General features: G+C 32.7%; 1 protein-coding gene across 1 annotated transcript; it reads right to left on the bottom strand.

Annotated features, from left to right (window-relative positions):
- Nucleotides 1–717: 717 nt before the first annotated feature.
- LOC7464424 (glutathione gamma-glutamylcysteinyltransferase 1) lies at nucleotides 718–6,158 on the bottom strand. The gene is made up of 8 exons (XM_024585719.2): nucleotides 5,875–6,158; nucleotides 5,453–5,609; nucleotides 4,386–4,624; nucleotides 3,920–4,083; nucleotides 3,308–3,359; nucleotides 2,041–2,268; nucleotides 1,416–1,925; nucleotides 718–935 (listed from the first exon to the last, which is right to left on the bottom strand). The coding sequence occupies exons 1-8, from the start codon at nucleotides 5,947–5,949 to the stop codon at nucleotides 849–851; spliced, it is 1,512 nt and encodes a 503-aa protein (XP_024441487.1). The 5' UTR covers nucleotides 5,950–6,158; the 3' UTR covers nucleotides 718–848.
- Nucleotides 6,159–25,015: the final 18,857 nt, after the last annotated feature.

Here is a 25,015-nt window from a genome sequence, read left to right as displayed (position 1 = left end):
TCGAATAAGACGTCAAATTATTTCAAATATTTTACATAAAATATTTTACTTCCACTACTACTTTTACCACCATAATCTCATCTTCACCTCCTCCTCTATCACCACCACTAAAAAACATTTTACATGTAAAATATTTTACACAACAAACCATCTAAGAAAACAATTTAAAGGAGAAGATATGATTTTTGAATGACTTTCTCAAGGAAAAACAACAACAAATAATCAAGACGCTTGAACACTCATTATATTCTTTAGTTGATTATTACTCATTTTAAAGTTTACCATATAAATACTAGAAAAATATTTTATTTTTTTAATATAAAATTAAAAACCCTTTAGTATATACACTCTATATTCATAAGAAAAAAAATTATTTTTTCAATGTGAAATTTAAAATCTTTTAGTATATATAATCTATATTTACAAGAAAAAAATATTATGTTTTTTCAATGTGAAATAAAAACCTTTTAAAATAATCTTTTAAACTTAATTATTTATAACATATATAGTCTATGTTCACATGGATTGTTTCTTAATTTTTTTATATTCATATGAAATATTAAAACTTCAAATATTTTTTTTTTATTTTTCCAGGTTGACTCGAGTTGACCTGGGTCAACCCATGTAACCCGGGACCCGGCTTCTTGGCCGAGTCGACCTCTAGGTCAGGTCTGATAACTATGCTAACAAGCCTTGCCTACCACGAGTTTTGGTGCGTGGATGACAAATGCAGCTTCTCTGTGAAGTCATTTCAGTCCCTAGGGTTTTTGTGGGTTATAAATCTTCCATGGGTAGGTACATTTTTGGCTTAAAGATAATGAATTTACAGAGAGCATGTAAAGAAAATGCTAGGAAAGAGGTGCGCCGAGATCCTGATCTACCCTATTCTCTTGGCATCTTTTGAGGAGGTGGAGCTGACGCCGTAGATGCAGAACCTGCCATAGCCACATTGGACAATGATAGATTAGAAATTAACCCAGAAACAGAAAGATTCAGAAGGCATCAAGCCATTGATGACCATATCACCATCACAATCAAGGTAATAAAATGGAAGTCTGGAACATTCAGTTTTCCCTTTTATATCCATAAATCCAAATCACAACAAACATGTGGCGAGAAATACAACTCACACACAAAAACCAAAAGGTATGAATGGTGATCAGACTTAGTCTGTTCTCATGCCACATGATCATTTCTTTAGGATGAACCACAAGTTTTGTCAACCCTAACGGTCATTTGAAAAATAGGGCAACATGCTTCTGCTTTCCAAGTAAACAGACAAAGCAATACCAAGGTTTCAGTATCTACAATTCATATCTTTTCTTACATTTGTTTTGAACAGCTACCACTTACAAGTAAATTACTGATTATGGCAACCAAAGCAAAACAAATAGAAGTAGAAAGACAATGCATACCTCTTCTTGAAGCAAAATTGGGAGATGTTCAGTTGAAACCAGAGCATCTATTTCTTGCAAAAGTTTCTCATCTTTGATACCAGACCATGTGACTGGAGGCAAAGCCAGTAAAAGTGCTGTTAAAACATCATTGCCAGCTGGGTGCATCCCAATGTGACTGCTTGGACCACAGCCACAACAAATCATTTTTGTTTGAGATGAAGGAACCAGCACATCAAGCCCCTGCTCACTGATACCATCTACCACTGTCCCAGAAATCAAAGTAATAGGCTTGTCACCATTAGCTTTCAAGCATTTCACACATTTTTCCTTACAGAAATACCCTTCCACAGAAGCAGACTTCCCAGCCAAAATCTCTGCCCCCTGGCAACAGACACTTGCAGCAATATCAGGCAGATCATCTTCTTGATCCAGAATTGGTACATTTCTGCAACATGAATTTGATGAAGACAAAAATGCCACAACGTGCTTAAAAAGGTCGGTCTCCTGCACCTGTTTCAACACCTCGTCCTGCCAAATCAAAAGGTTAGTTTTCAAAATTTTAAGGGCAAGAGTTTACAAACTGCAGAAAAACATCCTGCTAGTTTACGAGAAAGAACTGAAAGGAGATGAAGCTATACAACACCTTGACAGAAAGCCTTCCTTTCTCCTCTTGGCTTAGACTTTGACCACCATCCTCTTGTCTCCGAATTTCTGCGACCCACTTGATGAAATCCCCAAAACTTGATGGGAGTGATAAGAAAACAACATGGAGAACTTTGTTAATATCTTTTACATCCTCTGACTTTAAGAGAAGAGGAACATCATCCATTAAATACTTTGCAACACCAACCCAACTCTCATGCTTGCAGCTCTGCACAAAGGTTTAAAATTGTTACATAATACCAACAATACAAGTCATCCAAAATTTCAGGCATCTCGGGTCTTTTCCAAAACAATATAAAACTAGATATTCTGAACAATTTAGGCAGGTGCTTGTCTGAGACAAACTCATTCTCGCATTCTACCAATGCCAGGCCAAAGTTTCTGCATAATTGCAGTGAAGCAAAATGGTGAATCCAAAATAACTTGCCTTACACCATTTAAAACTGAATTGATGGGATTACTTTTAGGAGTGTTTCTGAAATTATATGTGCTAGCCTTCTTGAGTTTTTTTTCTTTCTTTGTTTTCTTTTTCTTTTTCTTTTTTTTTTTCATTTTCTTTAGATTTATGATAGGGCATCCAAGTGCCGCCACCATCAAGCATATAAAGGTTCAACTAAAACACTATATGTTCAATGGTTCTTTTTCTTCAATATCTTAGATGGGTATGAACATTGAATCTAACACACTAAGGCACTCTGTCCAGCATTAACTTCCTCCAACCTTTTAAGAAGACAAATCTATAATTGTCCCTTTAGCTCCACTCAGGGGTGGAGCTACAGCTAATGGCCCTCCCCAAGTTTTTTTTTAAAAGCTAAATTTAGACCTTATATTTAAGGTTCCTACAATTACACCCCTCCAAAAATTTTCTTATTTAATTTATGACCCCATTTCGTTTAGTTTAATTACCCCCCCCCCCTCTTTTTAATAACTGTAGCTCTGCCACACACACCATTATTAGAACAATGAAAGCAAAGTAGTTGCTTTGCAAGAAAAAAAATTCACATGGGCGTGGTGAGAAAAGAAAATGCAACTAGCTACTTGCAAATATGCTCAAAATACAGCTTAAGAACTCTACTACATACACATTATACCAAAAATTAAAAGTTACAAATAAATGTGGGGGAAGTTGGAAGGGCAGGCAGAAGGGTCAAACTATAAGGAACTAAACATCCATGGAAGTGCAGTGAGCATGTGCGCAGTAATGCAGTTTACACCATGAATGCCAGCAACTGTAACTATAATCGTACCAGGGTATAAAGCAGTCCTGGCTCTGTGTGAGGCCTCGATATTAACATGAACCTGAAACATAGGCAAATAGAGAAATGATGATGTCATACCAATTAAGTACCAAAGAAAAATAGATAATGGAAAACGCATCAACTTGGAATAGACAACCAACAGAAAAAGGAAGATTGATAAAATGCAAAAGTAAATTGAAAAGTAAACTATTTGGTTTAGATCACTATTATATCAAGGTAGAGGACATCAGTGGGAATAATTGCCTCAATTTCTTGCAACCCTTTTGAGATAAAAACCCTTAGTTAATTAGTTTCAGTGTTTCCCTTTGGCCGAGATCAATGTATTAGAGTCATACATGTAGATTGCCTCCGATGAATTTCGCCAGCTGATATGTTGTCAATTTTAGGATCCAAATTGAAAGTTGGAATTGGATCTATCCAAAAAGTTTGTGGAGCAATGAAAAATTGATCCTGCTGCATAATTACAATATTTAGACATTGTCTTTCCATTTGAAAGCAAATTTGGCTTTTCACTGTATTCAATTCATTGTGATATGCCAATTATCAAATTTAGGTGGCGTCCACCAAGAGTTATAAATGTATCTGAGCAAAAATCCATACCCTCTTCGTTGTGCAGTTGTCTCATCAGTCCTATCCATTGCTTCCCAAAGAAGTGTTAGTGGAACCCAATGAGGAGGATACTTGAACCGCGCAACATCTAAAATCAGTGCCATGTCCCTCCCAGCATGATAACCGCCAATAGGCGAAAAATGACCAGTTCCTGTCTGGAAATTTAAAAAAAAAAAAAAAAGAGTTCCCAAAAACTTCTTGTGCTAAATTAAGTAGGGAGTGCTAAATTTATTACTGGAGGCATATAAGCAACAAAATAATAAACGAAATTATTGATGTTAGTATTCTTTTCCTATTACACACCCAAATAACAAAAACATCAGAGGCAATGTAGATCCACCCAGTTCTGCCATTAAATCTTTAACGAATGAAGCAAAATGTAACATAGCAAAATTATCTGGATTCATTAGAAAGTAAACAATTATGAAAAAGATTCAATCAACTTAAAGATGAATACCTGTTTAAAAGTTCCTCTATGATAAGACGAGATCAAATGGCAATCATCAGAAGTTGAACATCTCATAATGTGTACACGGAAGTCCTCTATAGTGCTTTGATTTGTTCGATACGCTTCAACTTTAACCCCAGCACAGTGAGCCAAACACACTAGCTTCCCAAATGAGATACCCTTAGCTTTAACTTGTTCTAAAGGCTCACAGCAGTCTAGCATAGATTCATCAAACCACCTCCAAGGTCCTGCCAGTAACAGACCACTTTCTAACACATACTTTGTGGTAACTCAAAAACCGAATCAATTCAGATAGTCCTAACAAGGGTAATGCTAGGGGTACTAAATTGTTTTACTAAGTTTTGCTACTAAATGATGTGGCATCTATTACAAGGAAAGAATTTCGTTTATTTTTGCTTATTAGCGTGCTTTTTTAAAAAAAGTTTGTAAAGTAACATCCTTTGAAAAAACATTAGTGAAATAGCACAGTTTGGGCATGTCAAGATTGAGAAACGTGACATTCAACCTCATCACTATTCAGAAATGCAACATTTCAAAAACAAATTGTGATAATGAGGAGAGAAGAAAAAATAAATAAATAAAGACATTCAATATTTCTTTCTCCTCTCTTCTCGTAATAATTTGTACAACAGCTCATTTCACAATTTCTTTGAAATGACGCGTTTTTGAATACCGACGAGGTTGAATGTCATTTTTCTCAATTATGACATGTATACAATGTGCTATTTTGCCAATTCTTTTTTAAACGGTATTATTTTTCCAATTTTTTTTTTTAAAAAAAAAAACATGCTAATTTTTGAAAAAAATCAAGAATCTCAAATCATGGATGGAATATCTTATCACATTTAATGGGAAAATTATTATAATTATAAAATTGATTGGTTGAAAAAACACAAATTCCATTATGTCACGTCACTTAGTATTTCAGTTAAAAAATAAAAATTAAGTATCTCTAGCATCATCCGTCCTAGCAAACCACTGGCAATCCTACTAGCCCCAAACTAATCTACAAAAAGACATTACCGCCACGAATACAAATCATAAATAAAAATTACCTTTCCATTTCCTCCCAGGGTCAATAGCTAGGGCATTCAGGACCATAGAAAGACTTGCCAAACCACAATACGCAGGCTCCGACTGTGTCTGGAAGTAAGAAATCAACCTATAAAAACCTTCCATCGTTCCATTTTGAATTGCTTCCATAAAAAGTTGCTGCAATCCACAATTTTGCACTAATTAGAAAAACATAAACCATAAAAAAAAAAAAAATCAAATCACCACAAAACACAAAAAATAAAACCACACGGATCACACAAAAAATCATGCAAATAAAAGCTAGTAAATAAAGTTTATAGTACTTCAAATTTACAAAACTACACGCTATATAATCTCACCAAAAAATCTAATTTTTCTCTAATTTCTAATAAAAAAAGAAAAAAAAAAGAAAAAAGTAGAAAAACCAGCAAGGATTACCTACCTTTCCTTCGGCGGAAGCGAAATCGATGGCAGGAGGAGAAGGGAGGATTCGACGGTACAATCCAGCCATGGCCATTTTTTCACTTTTCCAAAAACGAAGTAATAGCAGCAATAAAGTGTGCGTGTGTTTTTTCGAAATCAATTGCTAAATAAAAAGAAAGAAAGTAAGAAATCGTTGATTTCGCGCAGTTAAAGATGCTTCTTCAATCGAAAAAGAACTTCTACTCCGTCCAGAGAAGACTTTATTGATTCGCAGTTAATGAATGGCCTTGCCGTATTTGTTTCGACGGCTTTGCGTGGTTTTTAAGAAAATTGAATTTTTTTTTTAAATGATTTTTTTTTTGTATTTTTAAATAATTTTAATAAATATATTAAAAATAAATTTTAAAAAATTAAAAACAAATATATATTATTTATAAATGAATTAAACTTTAAAAAATAATTATCTTATGACAAAAAATTCTATTATTAACTGTCATAAAATTTAATAATTTTGATTTTTTTTAAAACAAGGCAAATAATTTTTGTATTTTTTTATTATATATATATAAAAGAAAGTAATAATTTTTTTTGTTTTTTATTAGATCATGTTTATTATTATGGTATAATTGTACTTTTGAAAATTTTTAAATTTTTTTTAAAATATGTTAATATTAAATATAAATTTTAAAAATTTAAAAACAAATATATATTATTTATAAATGAATTATATTTTAAAAAATAATTATCTTACGACAAAAAATTCTATTATTAACTGTCATAAAATTTAATAATTTTGATTTTTTTTAAAGCAAATAATTTTTGTATTTTTTTATTATATATATATATATATAAATAAATAAAAGAAAGTAATAATTGTTTTTGTTTTTTATTAGATCATGTTTATTATTGTGGTATAATTTTACTTTTGAAAATTTTTAAATTTTTTTAAAATATGTTAATATTAAATATAAATTTTAAAAAATAAAAATATATATTATTTTAAAACAAAAATATTTTAAAAAATAATATATAATTTAGTCAACAGTGGGTTACATGTGGAATTCGTAGAAAAAAACTCTTTTTTACACCCCATTTGAAAAATAAGTTAATTTAAGACTCTAAAAAAAATTACAGCATGCTCTGGTTTTAAATATATTGGTATTAGAGTTTCTTTTGGCAAAATCATGTTTTAGGCTTCTTCTTTTTATTTATTTATTTTCTTGGTACTTTGGGTTTTTGCACCAAAAGCCAAAAAAATTTGCTTTGTAACTTTCCAATAAAGTAAATTATAAATTAGATATTCTAATTTTTCAAAATAAATTAAATAATATGTTAATTTCAAAAACAAATTAATTAATCACTTTCATTCATTTTGTTTTTTTAATTTATTTTAAACAAATAAATAAATAATATGGAAACATTAACGAGAATATAAGATGTTTTTTTTTAAATAATATAATATTAAATTAATCATGATATTGATCAATGAACTAATTAATTAGTTTTGATCAAAACTAAAGGAACTGTTATAAAATATAGTTTGTATATTAAGTAGTAAAAAATAATTTTATTTCATATTAAAAAGATAAGAGATTTTTTTTATATTTTATAATATGAGGGACATCAAATTAATAAATTTAGATGTTGGAAAGAAAATTTTAAAAAAAATAACCAAAATTAATTCATATATATATATATATATATATATATATATATATATAGAGAGAGAGAGAGAGAGAGAGAGAGAGATATATAACTTGATTGGGCCTAGGCCCAACTGATTGTTGGGACTCGGCCCAACTGAGTTCTTCCTTTTTCTTTTTCTTTTCATCTTCATCAGTTGCCCTCAATTAAATTTTTAACAAAGTGTTGTCCAAAAATTACTTTATCAGAAAACCATATGCAATAAAGGAGAAATAAGTAATGGTGATATATACAATGAAAATCATGAACTTCCAGTGAAGGTTGGTGACATTAAAGCCTATGGCTATGTCAGGAATCATAATACACATTTCACATGGTCGTGTTCATGATAATGCTAGAGAATCTTGATCTACCATGATAATAACAATTATCTAAGAATCTTATACATCTCCATTATTTCACGTATGTGTTCCAAAATCATTTTAATAGTTGTGAGCAGAATCACCGCTATAAATAGTCATTACTTCTCCTCCACTTCAGCATCACTTTCTTCTTTCTTTTGAATTACCTGTGGTGAACCTTTAGTGTGTAGAGACAGCGGTGAGAAATCTAATCTCTTTTTTTTCTTGATTTTTCTACTTTTTAAGTATGTCTAGCTGGATAAAAATAAATATTTAGTAGATAAAATTCTAAAGCTAATACTTCTTTTAATAGGAGTGGAGAAGTTAATCTTTCTCATTACACTGGTAAGAGTAGAGGCATCAAATCTTCTTATAGGGTATATATGTCCTCTACACCTACACCTAACCCACCTCAACCTCATGATCAATACAAGATTAATATAGCTAAAAATGTTATTATTGAACTAACATTTATCATGAGGGCAAAATATAATGTCAGGACTCCCCTTCCTCATGAAAGAACAAGTAGAACACTAGAGGTAGCAATTGAAAATCTTGAGATCACAACCCTTATATGCATGTTTAAGTTTGACTATTTATTTTATTTTGTTTGGTTTTATTAGAGATATATTTTCCTACTATAACCTATCTGTGAGTCAGATGTACCCAAATAGGTGGATGACTATAATAGCTTTTGACAAGTTCTATAAAAAGGCCAAAATCATATAGTTGACTTGTTTAAATATTGTTATAGTCTATCTAGTTCTCTTGATGCTAAGAAAGGTATGAAATGGTTTTACATTTTTTCTAAGAGAAGAACACAAAATCCATTGAATGATATTTTTCAAGGTAAATCATTATTAATAAAGAATTGGAGAAGTGATTGGGTAATAGTGTGTTATAGTGGTTTTATAACCTTTATTTAAAAGGTGTGAGAATGCTCTCCAGTTTAGAAAGTGTCTATTGCAGATAATATTGGTCCTTTTTTTAGTCTAAATAACGATAATGTATTCTAAAATCTTACTAATAACTATCAATAATACCTTTTTCAGTTGGCTGAAGAGTATTATCTAGACGATAGTATTTATGGCACCAGAGATAGTTTGTGATCTTTCTTACATCTTATACAACATAATTGTCATGCTGTTATTTATCTAAGTTGTTTATAGACAGACCCCACTTTTTGAGACAATTAAGGAATAAAAAAACCAACTTCAAATCCCTAATTGCCATCATTATCATTGTCCTCTGAAGAAATGCTAGAGGATGAGGAGGAAGAGTCTTAGGTGGAGGAATTTCAAAAGGAGAAAGCTTAGGAAGAGGAAGTTCAGGAGGATGAAGAGACTATAAAAGAAATTAAAGTAGAGGTAATAAAAGAAACTCAATAGGAGAGTGGTGAAATGGACACCAATATTGACATGGAAACAGTTGGGAACATGTATGCTATACGCCTAAGGAATAAGAAGAGGCGTAGTTTCAATCTTGTAGATCCTAGCTCTCTCATGACAATGACATCCTCGTCTAATCCTATACCAAACCTTGCACACACTAATACCCCAAATCATGTTGTTCCCACTCTTATGCATACTTTGACAAGTCCTATCAACATCCCTAACAATAAAAATATAAGTGGTAGTACTATTGTTGGAACTTCTTCTTCTATCTCTCTTCTTTGGTTTCATTATCCTTCTACCTATAAATTGTGTGATTGCTTCATGCCCAATGAACTTTCCTTGGTAGATTCCAACCTCCTAGAAACATGATATACACTAATAGAGAGAGACTTCATAACTTATATATTTGGAGATAATCCTTCAACTACTGATAACCATGGCTAAAATGTAGATATTGTTGCTAGAATAAGTTACTTTCCTTAAGATATTCAACAGTTTGGAGGAGGTAACATGTCCAATCTATTGATTAGTAACCTGAATACAACTTTTTATATGAGTAAAAAGGTTGTTGATCTCTTATAATTATCCTTTATTATTTTTATCACTACTAACAAATTTTGTTTTCTAAAATTTCCAAAGGCAAAAAAAAAGTATTAGCTCTTTGAATATGGAAAGGAGAGCATAAACAGATAACCAATTCTTTGATATGGGCTCATCAGGAGATTACTATTTGCAAGGAGAAATAAGCTTAGACAGGGAAGAGTCTTCATGAACTACAATCCACATATCACTTCACGCGCACAAAAAGAGATACTTTATATGCAGAATTTACATTTCTTTGTGTTGACATAGTGAATCCAAATGAGAAGTGGCTAGTTACAAGAAGAGAACTGAGGAGCTTGAGAAAATATCATTTGATGCTTATAGTGTGCTAACTAATGTACAAAATGAACTAGCATAGGCTCAAAGTGAGTGACTTGGTTATAAGGAGAGTGTTCACGGTGGCAAACACAAGAAGAAAATCACTTTGACTTTGAGACTTCTTATAACACCAATCATGCACTAAAAACAGCAGTGGAGGACACTGGTTGACATAATGGGAGACCTTCACTTCCATAAAAGTTCTCGAAACATTAATATAGACTTCTCCCATTTATTTTTTGGAAATGTGCCTCTTTTTAATGAGCTTCAATTAGGGAGAGCTCGAGCAGCCTTTAAAGGATAATACTTGTCTAATGTTTGATATGTTTGGAATTGTGTTTATATATAATATTAAGGTGTGTATGGTTTGACAATGAATAAAAAAGTGAATATATATAGTACAATTTGGTGTGATTTGAAGACTAATAGTTTAAGGTAGATTGACCATAGGGACAATGAGAAAAATAATACAACTTAAAAAACAAATTTAAGTTGGGTATGAATGAATAATAGAGGGAAAAAGATACAAATAACTATAGATTTAGTTCAGCCTGACCGAACTTTAGGTGCAGTTCAGTCTAACCAAACTACAGTTTAGTTTGGTATGACTGAACTTTAGATGTAGTTCGGTCAGACCAAACTTGACATATAAGTTGTCCTGACCAAACTACAAGTTTGGTTCAGTCATATCGAACTACCGATATAGTTTAGTCAAACTGAGCCTATCCTAACTGAAGCTATTACTTAACCTATTTTGTCAATCATTTTAATTTAGAATTTCAGGTGGGGAGAAATAAATCTTGAAAGAAATAATATGGAGATTAGAAGATCATTATAGAGAGTTTTCCAAACAATACTTTGGAGAAAGTAATAAGGTGAATAAACCTTAGAGAAAATAAATTAGAGATATGAAGATTCTCATGGAGAATGAATCAAACATTACTTTGGAGAAAATAAAATGGAGATATGAAAATTATCATAGAGAGGCGATCAAACATTACTTTAAAGAAAGTAATAAGATGAATAAACTTTAGATAAAATAACATGGAGACACTTTGAAGATAATTTCACCTTTATATTAGATTAACTTGGAGAAATAAACAAAAGAAAAATGATGAATAAAAACTTCATTAAGTTTTATATAGGTGATACAAACTTTGGAGATACATCTTATTGCAGATTCTAGAGAGTTAGAGACAACATTGGAGAATTCAATTGAAGTATATCTTCAAGTGGTCAAAATGCCATGTATGTGGAAAGCTTTTCCCCTTTTTATCTTGTAAGTGATAAGTGTTAGACTTGATCACCCTCATTACTCTAAATTGTCCATCCCATTTTAGTGTCGACTTCCTTCTTCTTTCAATATTGTTCATTGCTTCTAACTTCCTTAATACTCTATCTCCCACTTTAAATCTTCTATTCTTTACTCTGGCATTGTTATATTGAGTAGTTTGATTTCAATATACCTCATTGTTCATTGCAAATCTAAGTTTAACTTCTTTAAAAAAAATAATCAAAGTTTGCCCTCATTCCTTGGTCATTGGTGATGGAAGAGAAATGTAATGCCTATGGCTGAGGCATCCTATCTCTACTGAGATCATTGCTTTTTTACCATTAGTTAAGAGGAAAGGTATTTCACCCATAGAAGTTTTCTAAGTCTTTTAGGGTATGCCCATAAAATTTCATCTAACAATTCAACCCATGCACCCTTAGCTCCCTCTATCTTTTTTTTAATCTATTTAATAATATTTTATTAGTGAGTTCAACTTACCCATTTTTCCAAGGATGAGAGATGGAGGAGAACCTATGCTAAATATTAGGCCTTTGACACTATTATTTCATCTTTCTATTATCAAACTACATGTCGTTGTCAATAATAAGCATGCGTGGAAGTCCAAATCTATATATGATGTTCTTCCATAAAAAAAAAAAAGATAATCTTGCTAATGATTATCTTTACTAGTGCCTCTACCTCTACCCACTTGGTGAAGTATTCAACAACTAACAAAATGAGTTGTGTTCTCCTAGAGGCTTTTAGGAATGGTCCTAATATATCCATTTCCATTGTGAGGAAAGTCATAAAGAGGCAATGGTGGTTAACTCAACACAAGATTGGCGAGGCATGGGAGCAAACCTCAGACATTTGTCACACCACTTCATAACTTTTATAGCATCTCTAAAAAATGTATGCTAATAAAATCCCACTTGAGTTGTCTGGGCAGCCAAGGCCCTTATCCTTGTGCGGAGTCCACATACCCATTTGTGGATCTCTTTGACCACATACTCTTCTCCTCTAATGATATGCACTTCAAATATGGATATGTGGTATACCTTATATATAACTCACTATTTTAAAGGCAATATTATGCAGCTCTTCCAATTAGCCTCTAATCTTCCCATGTATCTCTCTATATAACTACTACTGTGTTACTTTATTCTTTCACACTTGAATTTTCAAGCACCTTAATCCACACATGAGGTGATAATTCCACTAATTCCTGCCGGTAAGCCTGAAAAGTAGATTAACTTGGTTGTTGTCTTATCGTGAAATCTTAGAGGTATAAATCAACCTTTTTTTCCTTCTTTAAATTGATGTGCAAAAGCACCTTTTATTGATACTTTACCATAAAAGGCTCCTTAGCTCTACGTAGCTCCTGATATTGTCGCGCCACTAACTGGAAGTCAATAAACATTATAAGTGGGTAAGCCTCCAAACTCACTGCTGAAATGAGGCATGCCTAAAGAGCTTTATACTTTGCTATATTATTGAAGAATGAGAATTCTAAACAGATTTCATATTCAAAGGTTTGCTCCCAAGACTATTCAACACAAGTCTCATTCTACTCCCATTCATGTTAGAGGCTCTATCAACATGTAGCACCTAAGGTTCGGTGGGGAATTAGTCTTCTACTAATTAAATTGCAACCTCTAGTGGAGATGTTTTGGTGAAGAAACATTCCGCAATGAAATCAGTTAAAGCTTGGTCTTTGATAACTGGTCTAGGTCAATATTAGAACATATACTCTCCTAGCTCAATGGCCCACTTGACTAAATGACATAATAGGTCAGGTTTGTGGGTTATTTGCTTCAAAGGTAGATTAGTCAATAAAATAACTTAATGTGCTTCGAAATATGGTTTCAGCTTCCTAGCAACACTAATCAAAGTGATGGCTACCTTTTTAACCCTCATATACCTTGCTTGTGCGTCATGGAGTACCTTGCTGGTATAGTACACTGATTTCTAGATTCTCTCTTATTCTCATATCAGCACTGCATTAATTGCAAAGTCAGCAGCCCTTAAGTAAATAAAAAGCTCTTCTTCTTCATTAGGTTGTGAAAAGACTATAGGAGAAGAAAGGTGTAGCTTTAATTCTTCCAAAGCTTATTGACACTTTGAAGTCCACTCAAAGTTGAAGATATCTTTAAAGTTTTGAATAATGACAAGCAACACTTACCCAAACGAGAGATGAACCTGTTGAGGGTGATGATTTTTCCCAACAGTCTTTGTACACCCCTAACTATTTGTAGAGAGTCATATTCAATATTTCCTAGATTTTTTAAGGATTAAGCTCGATACCCTTACTACTAACCAAGAGTCCCATAAACTTTTCTTTTTATATAATAAAAGCAGCAAATTTTGAAGGATTCAACTTCATCTAATGGTACTGTAAAACAAAGAAGACCTCTTACAAGTCCTGAAGATGTTTCTCAAAAGTCATACTTTTAACCAACATATCATCAACATAGGCTTTCATATTCCTGCCTATTTGATTCTTGAAAACTTTTTTGACTATCCATTGATATGTAGCTCTAGCATTCTTCAAACCAAATAGCATGGATCTGTAGCAAAATATTCCTTGGTTAGTGATAAAGGATGTTTCTTCCTTATTACTAGGATGCATGGGGATCAAATGATATCCTAAATTTGCATCCAACAAACTCAAGCATTCAAAACTAGCAGTGGAGTCACCAGATGATCTATATATGGAAATGGAAAACTATGTTTAGGGTATGGCTTATTGAGGTCGATGAAGTCCACACACATTCGCTACTTTTTACTAAGCTTTTTCACCATACCACATTAGCAAGCCATTCAGGGTACATCATGATACAAACCAAGTTAGGTCTGAATTTTGCCTTAAAATGCCTACTGACCTTTTTTGTGAGATCAGACATATCTTTCAAACTGTATATCGGATCAAGTTGAGATTTTACAAGGAGATACTAGACACATGAAAATATATTATGATAAAATTTCATTCAATAAGAGTTCAGAAACATATTATTTAAATTATTTGAAATTGACATATTACTACTTTGGCATATTCATCGACAAAGTGTTCTTTCTTAGCTATTTTCGGCCCAATCAGTCTAGACATGTAATGGGTTAATTTTGGATAGAAAATAGAGATTAAATAAGGATTATTTATTCCTTAAACTTGTGAATGGGCTTGGGCTATAAGGGTTCCTAATGTTGCTTGGATTCATTGAAGAATTGGAGTCCACACTTTGCAATGATTTCAAGTCCCACATGGACTTGATGTGGTAGCATCTAAGGGAATCTTTCTCTTGGATTTCTTTTCTTTATTTTACAGGTGTTCCTAACACACCAAGAAGACTAAAAAGAGGCAATATAAGGAAGAAAATTCTAGCAATCAAAATAAAGTTTCCTAGTTGAATTTCTATACTTTAAGTTTTGGCCAAAACACCACTAATGAGAGCTTGGAGATTTCAGCTACATGGAGGAATTCTAGCATAAATACTCTATTTTTATTATTCTATTTTATTTATTTGATGTTGAACAATTATTTTTTTAATTTAAATTTGTTCCGGCTTATTGGTCATTGTTTAGGAGTTTATTTCATTTTTTACTTATGCTAGTTGATTCCTAGTTTAGGCCAATTATCTTGCAACCTAAAAAAGGTTCATTAGGGTTATTTAGAGGATACTATATAATGTTTTTAAAGCTGTAAATTTTAGCAGCTTAATGATAATAAACGTGAGTTTCTTCCTTTTGATTGTTTTTGGTAAAACATCATTTTTTTGTAGGCAAAAAGATTGAACATGTGACTTATCAAATATTAATGAGCATCTTGACATCATTCGTATACTTTGGGTTCTTAGGTACATGGTTCTTTCTAGGTCCAAGTTTATTCTAATACCTTTGGTTCTTAGGTATATGGTTACATCTAGGTCAGGGTTCTATCAAACCTGATTTTTAGCTTTTCAGGTTGTATTTCAACTTTATTGGGGGTTGCTTGACCATGTGACTAAGAGATCCATGTTAGTTGGTATCAAAGCTAGGCTCCAACATCAGGTTATATCCTTTTATTTTCCTTGTTCTTGTTTCAGTTTTTCCTAAAATTTAAGTCTTTGTTTTTGTTGTTATTTTTCTTCGCATCTAGCTCTAGAGTTTGTGTTAATTAGGGTTTCTTGATAAAATAATAACCTATTATCTAGAAAAATTTTGTTATTGCATTGGTGACGCAATCCTCATGATCATGTGGTCATGTAATCCACAATCAAGATTAAGATATGATCCAAGAAAGCTAAAAGAGGTATAATAGGAGTGTGACACAATGAAAATCTATCTCAAAGCACCAACACTATTAGAATGAAGTCGAATGAAGCCATGAAGTCAGTTAATCTTTGATAAGTTAGATTTAGTTCATTTAAGAACCAAAAAATGCAAGAATCTTTCTCACACATCAAACTGAAAAGTTCAAAAGTATTACTGATAAAACAAATACCAAAATTTAGGCTTACATGTGTTTCAATAGTCTAGAGAAACCAACCCTAATGGATCTACCCTTGTGGGCTGAATTAACCCACTTACAAAAACCGACCCAGAACCTTTATTAGTAAGCCCAAACCCTGATCCAAACAAGCCTTGGATCTTAGCTGAAAATAAAGTATTAAATAAGCCTCCTATAAGTCTACATCTTGTTCTACCATGAGAATAAAAGAAAAGAAAATATTGCAAGTCTAATACAAGACTTATTTATAGCCTATAATGCTGCCCAATAATCCTAGGAACTAAAAGAGAAGTTGTCGCCCTTTTGGTTTTCAAGTTAGAATAGGATTCTAATCTCAGCCTTGTATTTACCTTCTTCTTTTTTTAAGGAAAAGGATGCTGCCTTTAATGCTCTTTTTTGTTACCTCTTGATATCCTTCCAATAATAGAAAACACAATTAAGTTGCTGAATTATTCTTCTTGCATAACAAGGAAACTTTGTTGCCACATGTGTTTTCTAAGTTAGTTTGGATTCCTTTGTTTCTTTTACAATGTTTTCTCCTCACCTAACAAGGATATAAAATAAAAATAATAAATCCTAATATTTAAAGGAAATAATTAATTTTCTCACACATAATAGGAAATCTAAAACTATTTAGGAATCCACAAAACACATGGAAACATCGCAAAACAAGGCTGGCCAAAACTGATACAAAATTGGCAGACTTGTTATCGAAACTTAATGGCCCAAATAATGGATTAGGCCCCTCTTACATATGGATTAAATATACTAAGACCTCCTCTTGATGCTCTAAAGTATCTCCAAGTTTAGCATTGGCTGAAATTTGCACATCCAACCCATTAAATGCTTATTTTAATGTCTTCGCTTTGGACCTTGTGATTAGCCTATTTGGAACATGTGATGGGTCTTTGATGTTCGTGAACTAATCCACATCAGTTAAGATAAAAAAATATTCAAATCAATTTAGTTAAAAAATGGTTCAATCAGTTCGATTAAAAACAAATTGGGTAGTTTTGGGTTTTTCTACTTGTTTCTAGTTTTGGTCAGATTATTTCTATAGTTTAGAGGTATTTTTTGTGTTAATCTTAGTTTCCCATATCGTTAATTAATTCTAGTGTGTCTTTATCTTGTCATAAAGTATCTTACAAATTAGCATGAATGCTTTAGTAAAACACAAGAGGAGTATAAACATGTGAGGGAGTGAGTGAGGAATTTATATTTTTTGTCAACTAACTGATTTTTTAAATTTGAAGATGTTTGAGACAACATATGGATTGTATGGCCAATAAATTTAGAGATAGGTTGGATAGATTGGAGAAGCAACCTACTAATGATCACAGTGGGGTTTAAAATAGGCCTGAGCAAATAGAATTTAATTTTAGGAGTGTTGTTAGACAAGTTAACACCGATATGGATGAGTTTGTGGTTGATAATACAGACATGAGTGATGTTGATTTTGATAATGTGTCTATGGGCTATGGGGAACGACTTGGATAACAGCAAAATCGTCTGTATGGAGGGGATATATATGATGATAATTTCAATCAAAAGGGTATTTATAGGTATCGTGACCATATTTTAAAGGGAAGAATGATCCAAAAGCATATTTAAAGTGTGAGAAGAAGATGAAATAGGTTTTTTAGTGCCACAATTATCCTGAGCTCTAGAAATTCAAGCATTTGGAGATAAGTTGGATAAATTGGAGAAACAACCAACTAATGATCATGGTGGGGTTTAAAATAGACCTGAGCAAATATAATTTAATATTAGGAGGGTTATTAGACGAGTTAGTAATGATATGGATGAGTATATGGCTGATAATATAAACATGAGTGACGTTGATTTTGATAATGTGTTTGTGGGATATGGGGAATGGCTTGGATAATAGCAGAATCGTCTATATATAAGGGATATATATGATGATAATTTTGGATGGAGAGGTAATTACAGGTACTATGACTATACTGTTGAGTTTGGTGGAGATTTTGGTACAATTAAGCTAAAAATACTAGTTTTTTTAGGGGAAGAATGATCTGAAAGCTTATTTAGAATGGGAGAAGAAGATGAAATGGGTTTTTTAGTGTCATAATTATCCAGAGCTCAAGAAATTCAAGTTTGTTGTGATTTCTTTTACTGACTATGCCACAAGAGGAATCCTGAGAGGCAAGTTGATACTTGAGATGAGATAAAATCCATTATGAGGAAGAGATTTTTGCCTACAAAGAGTTGTATCAAAGGTTACAGATTTTAAGCCAAGGTATATGACACGACCAAAGAGTTGATGTCTTCTCCTAAGTGTAGGAGTGTCGAAGTAATAAATAACCCGGCAAGACCAGGGTCGAATCACATGAAGGTTAACTGTATAAACTACAAATAAAGAAATAGATAATAACAGAAAAGGAGTTGAAGAGAGCTTTGAGATGTGATATTGATATAAGGATTAAACAAGGATAAAATAAGTGTCAAGGTTAGAGGATCCACTAATGGTATTTCAAACAAGTATAGTATAAACTCTTTTTATTACTCAACTGGAAACCACACACAGAGGAGGTTCCAATCGGATTATAAATTGTTAACATGATTACATTAGTTATCTTATTCGAATAATACTAATACTTGTAAATGTTGTCAGGTATTCATAATTATAACTTATGTTAACAACAAATCAAGTTCCTTTCATAACACAAATGTCGGTTATACCATACGGTTGGGCTATGAAAGTGCCAAGTATTTGTTGTACCAAGGGTTATACAACATAAATCTAGATTAACCATTTAACAAGCAAAGTATTAAAAGTGAACAAGATAACAAATACAAAACATGTTAGTATCAAACATTAAATTCCATGTTGAGTTTATACTATACTTATTCTTACACCATTAGTGTAACCTTTTCGCCTTGACATAATAAACTTAGCTAAACATAATGAAAGAGAGAAACATAAATAAACAAGATAAGAACATAAATAAAATATAAGTTAACTAAGTAAAGGAAATAAAATGAAAAGCATAGACAAGAGATTAATATAAACAAAACTTAAGCATTACAAAAATAAAAAGAGAGAGAGGGCAAGAACATGATCTTGATCTGAAAACCAAGATGCCTAAATGCATGGCAAATGCCTCCTTTTATAGGCTAAAATTTAAAACTATTGATTTGATGACTAATTGTTAAGTGGGTGGCCACATCTTAACTTGGTAACAATCCTTATCTTCTTGTCTGAACAAAACATCATTGCTAACGTCAGAATTTGAATAGATTGTCTTCATTAAAGTTCTAGGAAATTGTCTCAGCTTTCCAATCAAAAAATAATCGGTGTATTTGGACTTTTAGAACTCGAGATATGGGCTGAATACTGAACAGTATCTGGGCTGCAGGACAGATTCAGACTTCTCTTTTGATGCTAAGATTTGGACTTCCAAACAGTAGAATTGAGTCTTGGACTCTTCCTGAATGTTTTAGGCCTATGTCTTAGCTTTCTATCCATATAAACCAAACTAAAATCCAAGATCTATAGCTCCAGGTATGACCCAACGACTGAACAGTGTTCCAGTTTAGACTAAACCAACATCTCTTTTCTAAGCTTAGCCCTCTTTTTGTCTTCTCAATTTCAGTAGTTAAACTCATCAATCAATCCCTTTATTTATATGATAGCCTTGCATTTAAGATGAACATTTACCATAAATTAAAGATATCTTATAGTATTAGACATGATATTATAAAACATGCTCTAGTTAAGGACTTATTGATACTTTAAGTGCAAAATGATGATATAAAACCTTGATAAAAATACACTTTTAACTATTAATCACACCCCAACCAGCTTATTACTAGTCCCTAGTAATTAAAGCATTAAAATAAAAAAACAATTTGCAAGTTTCACAAAGCAAGACATTCATCATTCAACTTTTATTAATCTATCCAAATAAACAAACTCTCAGTAAATTTAGATATCTGCTTCATACTTCTTAAACAATATATTAATAAACCTTCCTTTGTGCTCAATATATCAACACATAGTTCTGGGCTTTACTTGGAAGAAAACAAAATTTTGTTCTAATGTTTAAGGTTAACTTTCTTGGGTTAGGAGAATTATTTTTTTTCTTTTTTTTAATATATATACATATAACTTAAAACATAATGCATCTTTAACCCATGTAACAAGCTTTCAGCTAATTACTCCCAGGCCAGTTGGTCTTAGGGCATTAAGTGTTGAGACACCCCTACAAGCTTAGTAACTCGGGTTGCAGATACTGATACGTAAATAGTGCAATGTTTGATTCCCTTAAGCTTTTCTCCTTAACCCGTGTAACAAGCTTTGGGCCAATAGCTCCCAAGTCAGTTGACTTTAGGGTATTAGGTGTTAAAACACCCCTTCGGGCTTAATTGCTTAGGTTATGGAAGCTACGAAACCAAACTTATCTATGTTTTTATTATCATCAATATTATCAATTTGTATTTTTTTTTTTTGCAAATTATATACTATCCATTTCCCTTAGTTGTTACCTTTAACAAAAGAACATAAATAATATAATAATTCAATGTGCAACCCACAATCATATGTTAAAGTGTGTGTGTGAAAATGAAGGTTTAAGAATACTTGTTAAATAAATATATGAGCAGAATCAATGATAACAATGTGAGAGTTTGCAAACCTGAATATTTCAAGAAGTATTCTGATAGACCTTGATAAGAATATTTACTAAGATGCGTCTCAAGAGTCAATAAAATTCCTCTTTACTCTGCCATCCTAATAACAGTTTTGTCAAATGGTTTTAATAATAGCAAAAATAGTTAGTAAGTTAGTTTTTTTTATATGTCAACTACTACCCTCTCCCCCCAACCAGAACGAGACATTGTCCTCAATGTCCTAAGGTAGAAAGATAGAGTATAGAAGACATCACCTGAAACAGCAAACACTGACAAACCTGAAACACACTTAAACAAATATAAAAAATAACAAAACAAAATAATATGCTATTAATAAAACCAAAAGACACAAGGTTTCACAAATGAAGGCTCAAATCCAATCTAAGCTTTTTACGGCTTTTCATTGTTGACCAATTTATGCGACTCATGGAGGGATCAATTACAGAGATGAAAGATTGTAGTTGGTCAATCAATTGTTCAGTAGCAGCAGCAGAGATTATGATTTGTCATGCCAATGATGTTAGAAATTGTTGTTCCACAGCTTGATCAGGAAAAGACAACAAATTATCATAAAAACCATTAACATTTAACAAACCTATATATTTATGGTGAATGTGCAGTTGGGCCCAAGATGAAATATGAAAGATCTCTTCCAATGTGCCAAGACCACCTGGTAAAACAATGAAGGCATCAGCATGGTTAAACATTGCATTCATTCGATCAGACATTGTGGAGACATGTAGTTCATTTCCAATTGTTTTTCCAATGATGTCCCCTTTTGCTAAAGCTTTAAGGACGACTCTCAAAACTTGACTGCCTCCTAAAAATACAGCTATTGACACACCCCTCATTAACCCAAGGTCGCCTCCCCCATACACTAAATGAATCTTTCTCGCAGCTAGTGCCTGACCAAAATGATTTGTTGATTCTAAAAACTCATTTTCTTTCCCAAGACTGGATTCACCGAAAACACAAATATTTCTTATATGATGACTTGAGGAACCTGTCATTTCTACACACTTTTATATCTGTTGAATGTATGGGTTGAGTAGAAATAAAAGGAAGAAAGAGAAGATTTTATAGATGAGAAATTGAAAATGCAATCATACCACCTATATGTAGGTCAGCTGAAGTCTCGCTCTCTCTCTCTCTCTTTATTTATTTATTTATTTTGAAAAAGCATGTGTATGTACAGGTAGTTGTGATTATGACTCACATCTTCCCTTGGTTTTACGTCCAAGAACGGCTTAAACGCCCTCTATAGGTCGGGGATAGGCTTCCCATTCAGTTTTTTTAAAAACTGGCAAACAGGGTCTTTTTTAGTTAGATTCCTAAGACTATATCGAGCATGTTCTTTATGGAATTGTGGCCATAAACGATGCACATCTCCACTAGGATGCGTCTCAAGAGTCAATAGAAGATCATCTAAAGACCCCTTACTCAGGCCATCCTTAATGAATTGTATTTTATCTTCATGGTTTACATATATCATTCCTAAAAAATGACATGTTGCATTACAAGTCCATCTGGCACATCTGTGACAGACTTTCAGTCGTTTTGCACGACATTTCTTTGTAAAAGTGCTTTTACTTGTTTCGGGCATATATGAAATGAAAGAATTGGAGGACTCACCTGATAATCAGACATTTGCTTCAATTAGCCAGCGAATATCTTCAGGAATTCCATGATTCATTAACAACCTCAATCTTTCACATCTAGCACGGTAAATTTTTTTAATCGTATTTGGAGGCAAAGTGGGAAAATATTTTTTTTCAAGAGTGGTGTCCATTTTCAAATGAGAATTGGAGAAGAGATGCAAAGAATGGAGAAAGAGCAAAGAATTGCACAAATATATACACAGATATCAGTTATTATGGGAAACTGAAAGAACCGACTTAAGAGTCACGGAGTACCGTTATCTGCCATTTAACTGGGGTTGGAGAAAGACTTGAAAACATTGCCATTCTTTGGATTCTCGATATCACAAGCCCCATATGGATACACATGTTTCACAATAAAAGGACCGCTTCATCTTGATCTTAGCTTTCCAGGAAATAAATGGAGTTGAGAATTATAAAGCAAAGCTTTTTTACCAATATCAACTTTTTGACAATTTTCACAAGTTTTGCAGAATGCATGCATGTCCTTGAACATGGTGGGCTAATAAAATCTACATTGTAAGATTTTTGTAGTTGTCTTCTCTGATGAGAAACGACCCTCATATGCCTCAAAATGATAAAATTTAATGACACTACTTACCTCATTGTCGGGAATGCATCTTCAAAATATTTGATCAGGACAATATTTGAATAAGTTAGGGTTATCCCAATGAAAGTTCTTCACTTTGTTCAAAAACTTTTTTTTTGTCTTGGGTACTTTAATGAGCTGGAAAATATTCTAAAGCAAGAAAATTGATATTTTTAGCAAACCAAGGCATTGAACTAAGAGAAGGTAAAGATTCATCAGGAAAGTAATCATCGATTGGTGTAATGTCGGAAGGCGATTCTATTGTCAATCTTGACAAAATATCTGTATCAACATTTTCGATGTCTTTTTCATCCGTGATTTCTTCCTGAGAATAAATCATTTGCAAATCTTCAGATTCATCAAATTCAATTTTACTCAAAGTAGATTCAAATTGATCATAAACTAATTCTTCAATAACATCTACTTCTTGTGAATCATTATCATCTCCAGGTTGCTTGCAAATGTTAAAAATATTATTCTCCGATGTCATGTGTCCGAATGATAGCTTCATTAGTCCATTCCTACAATAACAGGAAATGAATTACATGCTTCAATAGGTTGTGTATCCAAGACAATAAAAATCAACAGGATAAATGAATTTATCAACTTGTTTTAACACATCTTCAACTATTCCTCTAGGCACTTTTACATATCTATCAGCAAGTAAGAGAGTTACAAAAGTTGGTTTTAACTCACCTAGATTGAGACTCTGAAAGACTGAATATAGAAGTAAATTCACACTAGCTCTAAGATCAAGTAAAGCTCTTTCAATTTTATGTTCTCCAATAAAGCAAGAAATTGTAGGACAACCAGGGTCTTTATATTTCAAAGCATTATTGTTCTGAAGAATGGTACTTACTTGTTCGACTAAAAAGGCTTTCTTTTTCACATTCAGTTTTCTCTTCACGGTGCACAAGTCTTTCAAAAATTTAGCATAAGAAGGTACTTGTTTAATAGCATCCAACAAAGGTTTATTGATCCTTACCTGTTTGAAAGTTTCAAAGATTTCAGAGTTGTGATTGACTTTCCTTTGTTTGGTCATGACATGAGGAAATGGAAGTGCTGGCGGGGAATCAGTCTTTTCTTTGCAATGTTCAAATTCAACCCCTTCCTTACCCTCAGAGATTAACTCATCATCTTTCTCACAAGGTTCAAGAATGAGTTTTTTTTAATATCCTTACCACTGCGAAGAGTGATGACTGATTTGACTTGATCCATGTGTTGGCTCCCAGAACTACTTGTATTTGCATTGTATTGCCTTTTGGGATTTTGTTGTGGTTGAGATGGAAACTTACCTTTCTCTTGAAAACTGAGAGCAGATGCGAATTTCGAAAGAGCATCTTTTAGATCTGCCATGGTTTGAGCATTTTAAGTGTTGATTGTCTCTTGCTTTTCAATGAATACATGCAATGTTTCCTCAAGATTTCTTTTAGGAGGTGGAGCATAAGGAGGTGCATATCCATGAGAATTTTGGAAATTATGGTGTGTTTGAAACGGTGGCTGTGAAGTTTGTGCATTATTATTATCACTCTTCCAACTGAAATTTGGGTGATTTCTCCAACCATGGTTGTATGTTTGCGAGTATGGGTTATGATTGGGCCTTTGAAAACTGTTTAAAGCATGGGCTTGTTCATGAAGGCATTACTTGAAAGAAGACAAAGTTGGACAGTCATTGGTTGAGTGTTCATTGGTTTCACAGATTTGACACACAATGTCTTGAACAGATTTTAATTGACCACTCTTTTTCAATTCTAGTGCCTCGACTTTTCTAACTAAAGATGCAAACTTGGCTTGGAGGTCATGATCTTCCCTAAGGTTGTACATTCCTCCACTAGATGTATGAGGCTGAGTTTTACTTGGTGTCTCATAAGTGCTTGTAGTGTCCTAATTTTGAGCATTTTCAGCTAGCAAGTCTAGGTACTCCATTGCTTCATTAGGGTCTTTATCTTCAAAAGTTCCATTGCACATCAATTCTACTATTTGTCTATCTTTAGGTGTTAACCCTTCATAAAAATATGAAACCAATCTCCATGTTTCAAAACTATGATGATGGCAAGTATTAAGCAAGTCTCGATACCTATCCCAACATTGGTAAAATGTTTCTCCTGGTTTTTGAGTGAAAGTGGTGACTTGTCTTTTGAAAGAGT

Source organism: Populus trichocarpa, chromosome 14 (genome assembly GCF_000002775.5).
Source record: "Populus trichocarpa isolate Nisqually-1 chromosome 14, P.trichocarpa_v4.1, whole genome shotgun sequence".
Lineage (NCBI taxonomy): Eukaryota > Viridiplantae > Streptophyta > Magnoliopsida > Malpighiales > Salicaceae > Populus > Populus trichocarpa.
The sequence above is the reverse complement of the archived record's forward strand: the minus strand, read 5'-3'. Positions and strand labels throughout refer to the sequence as shown.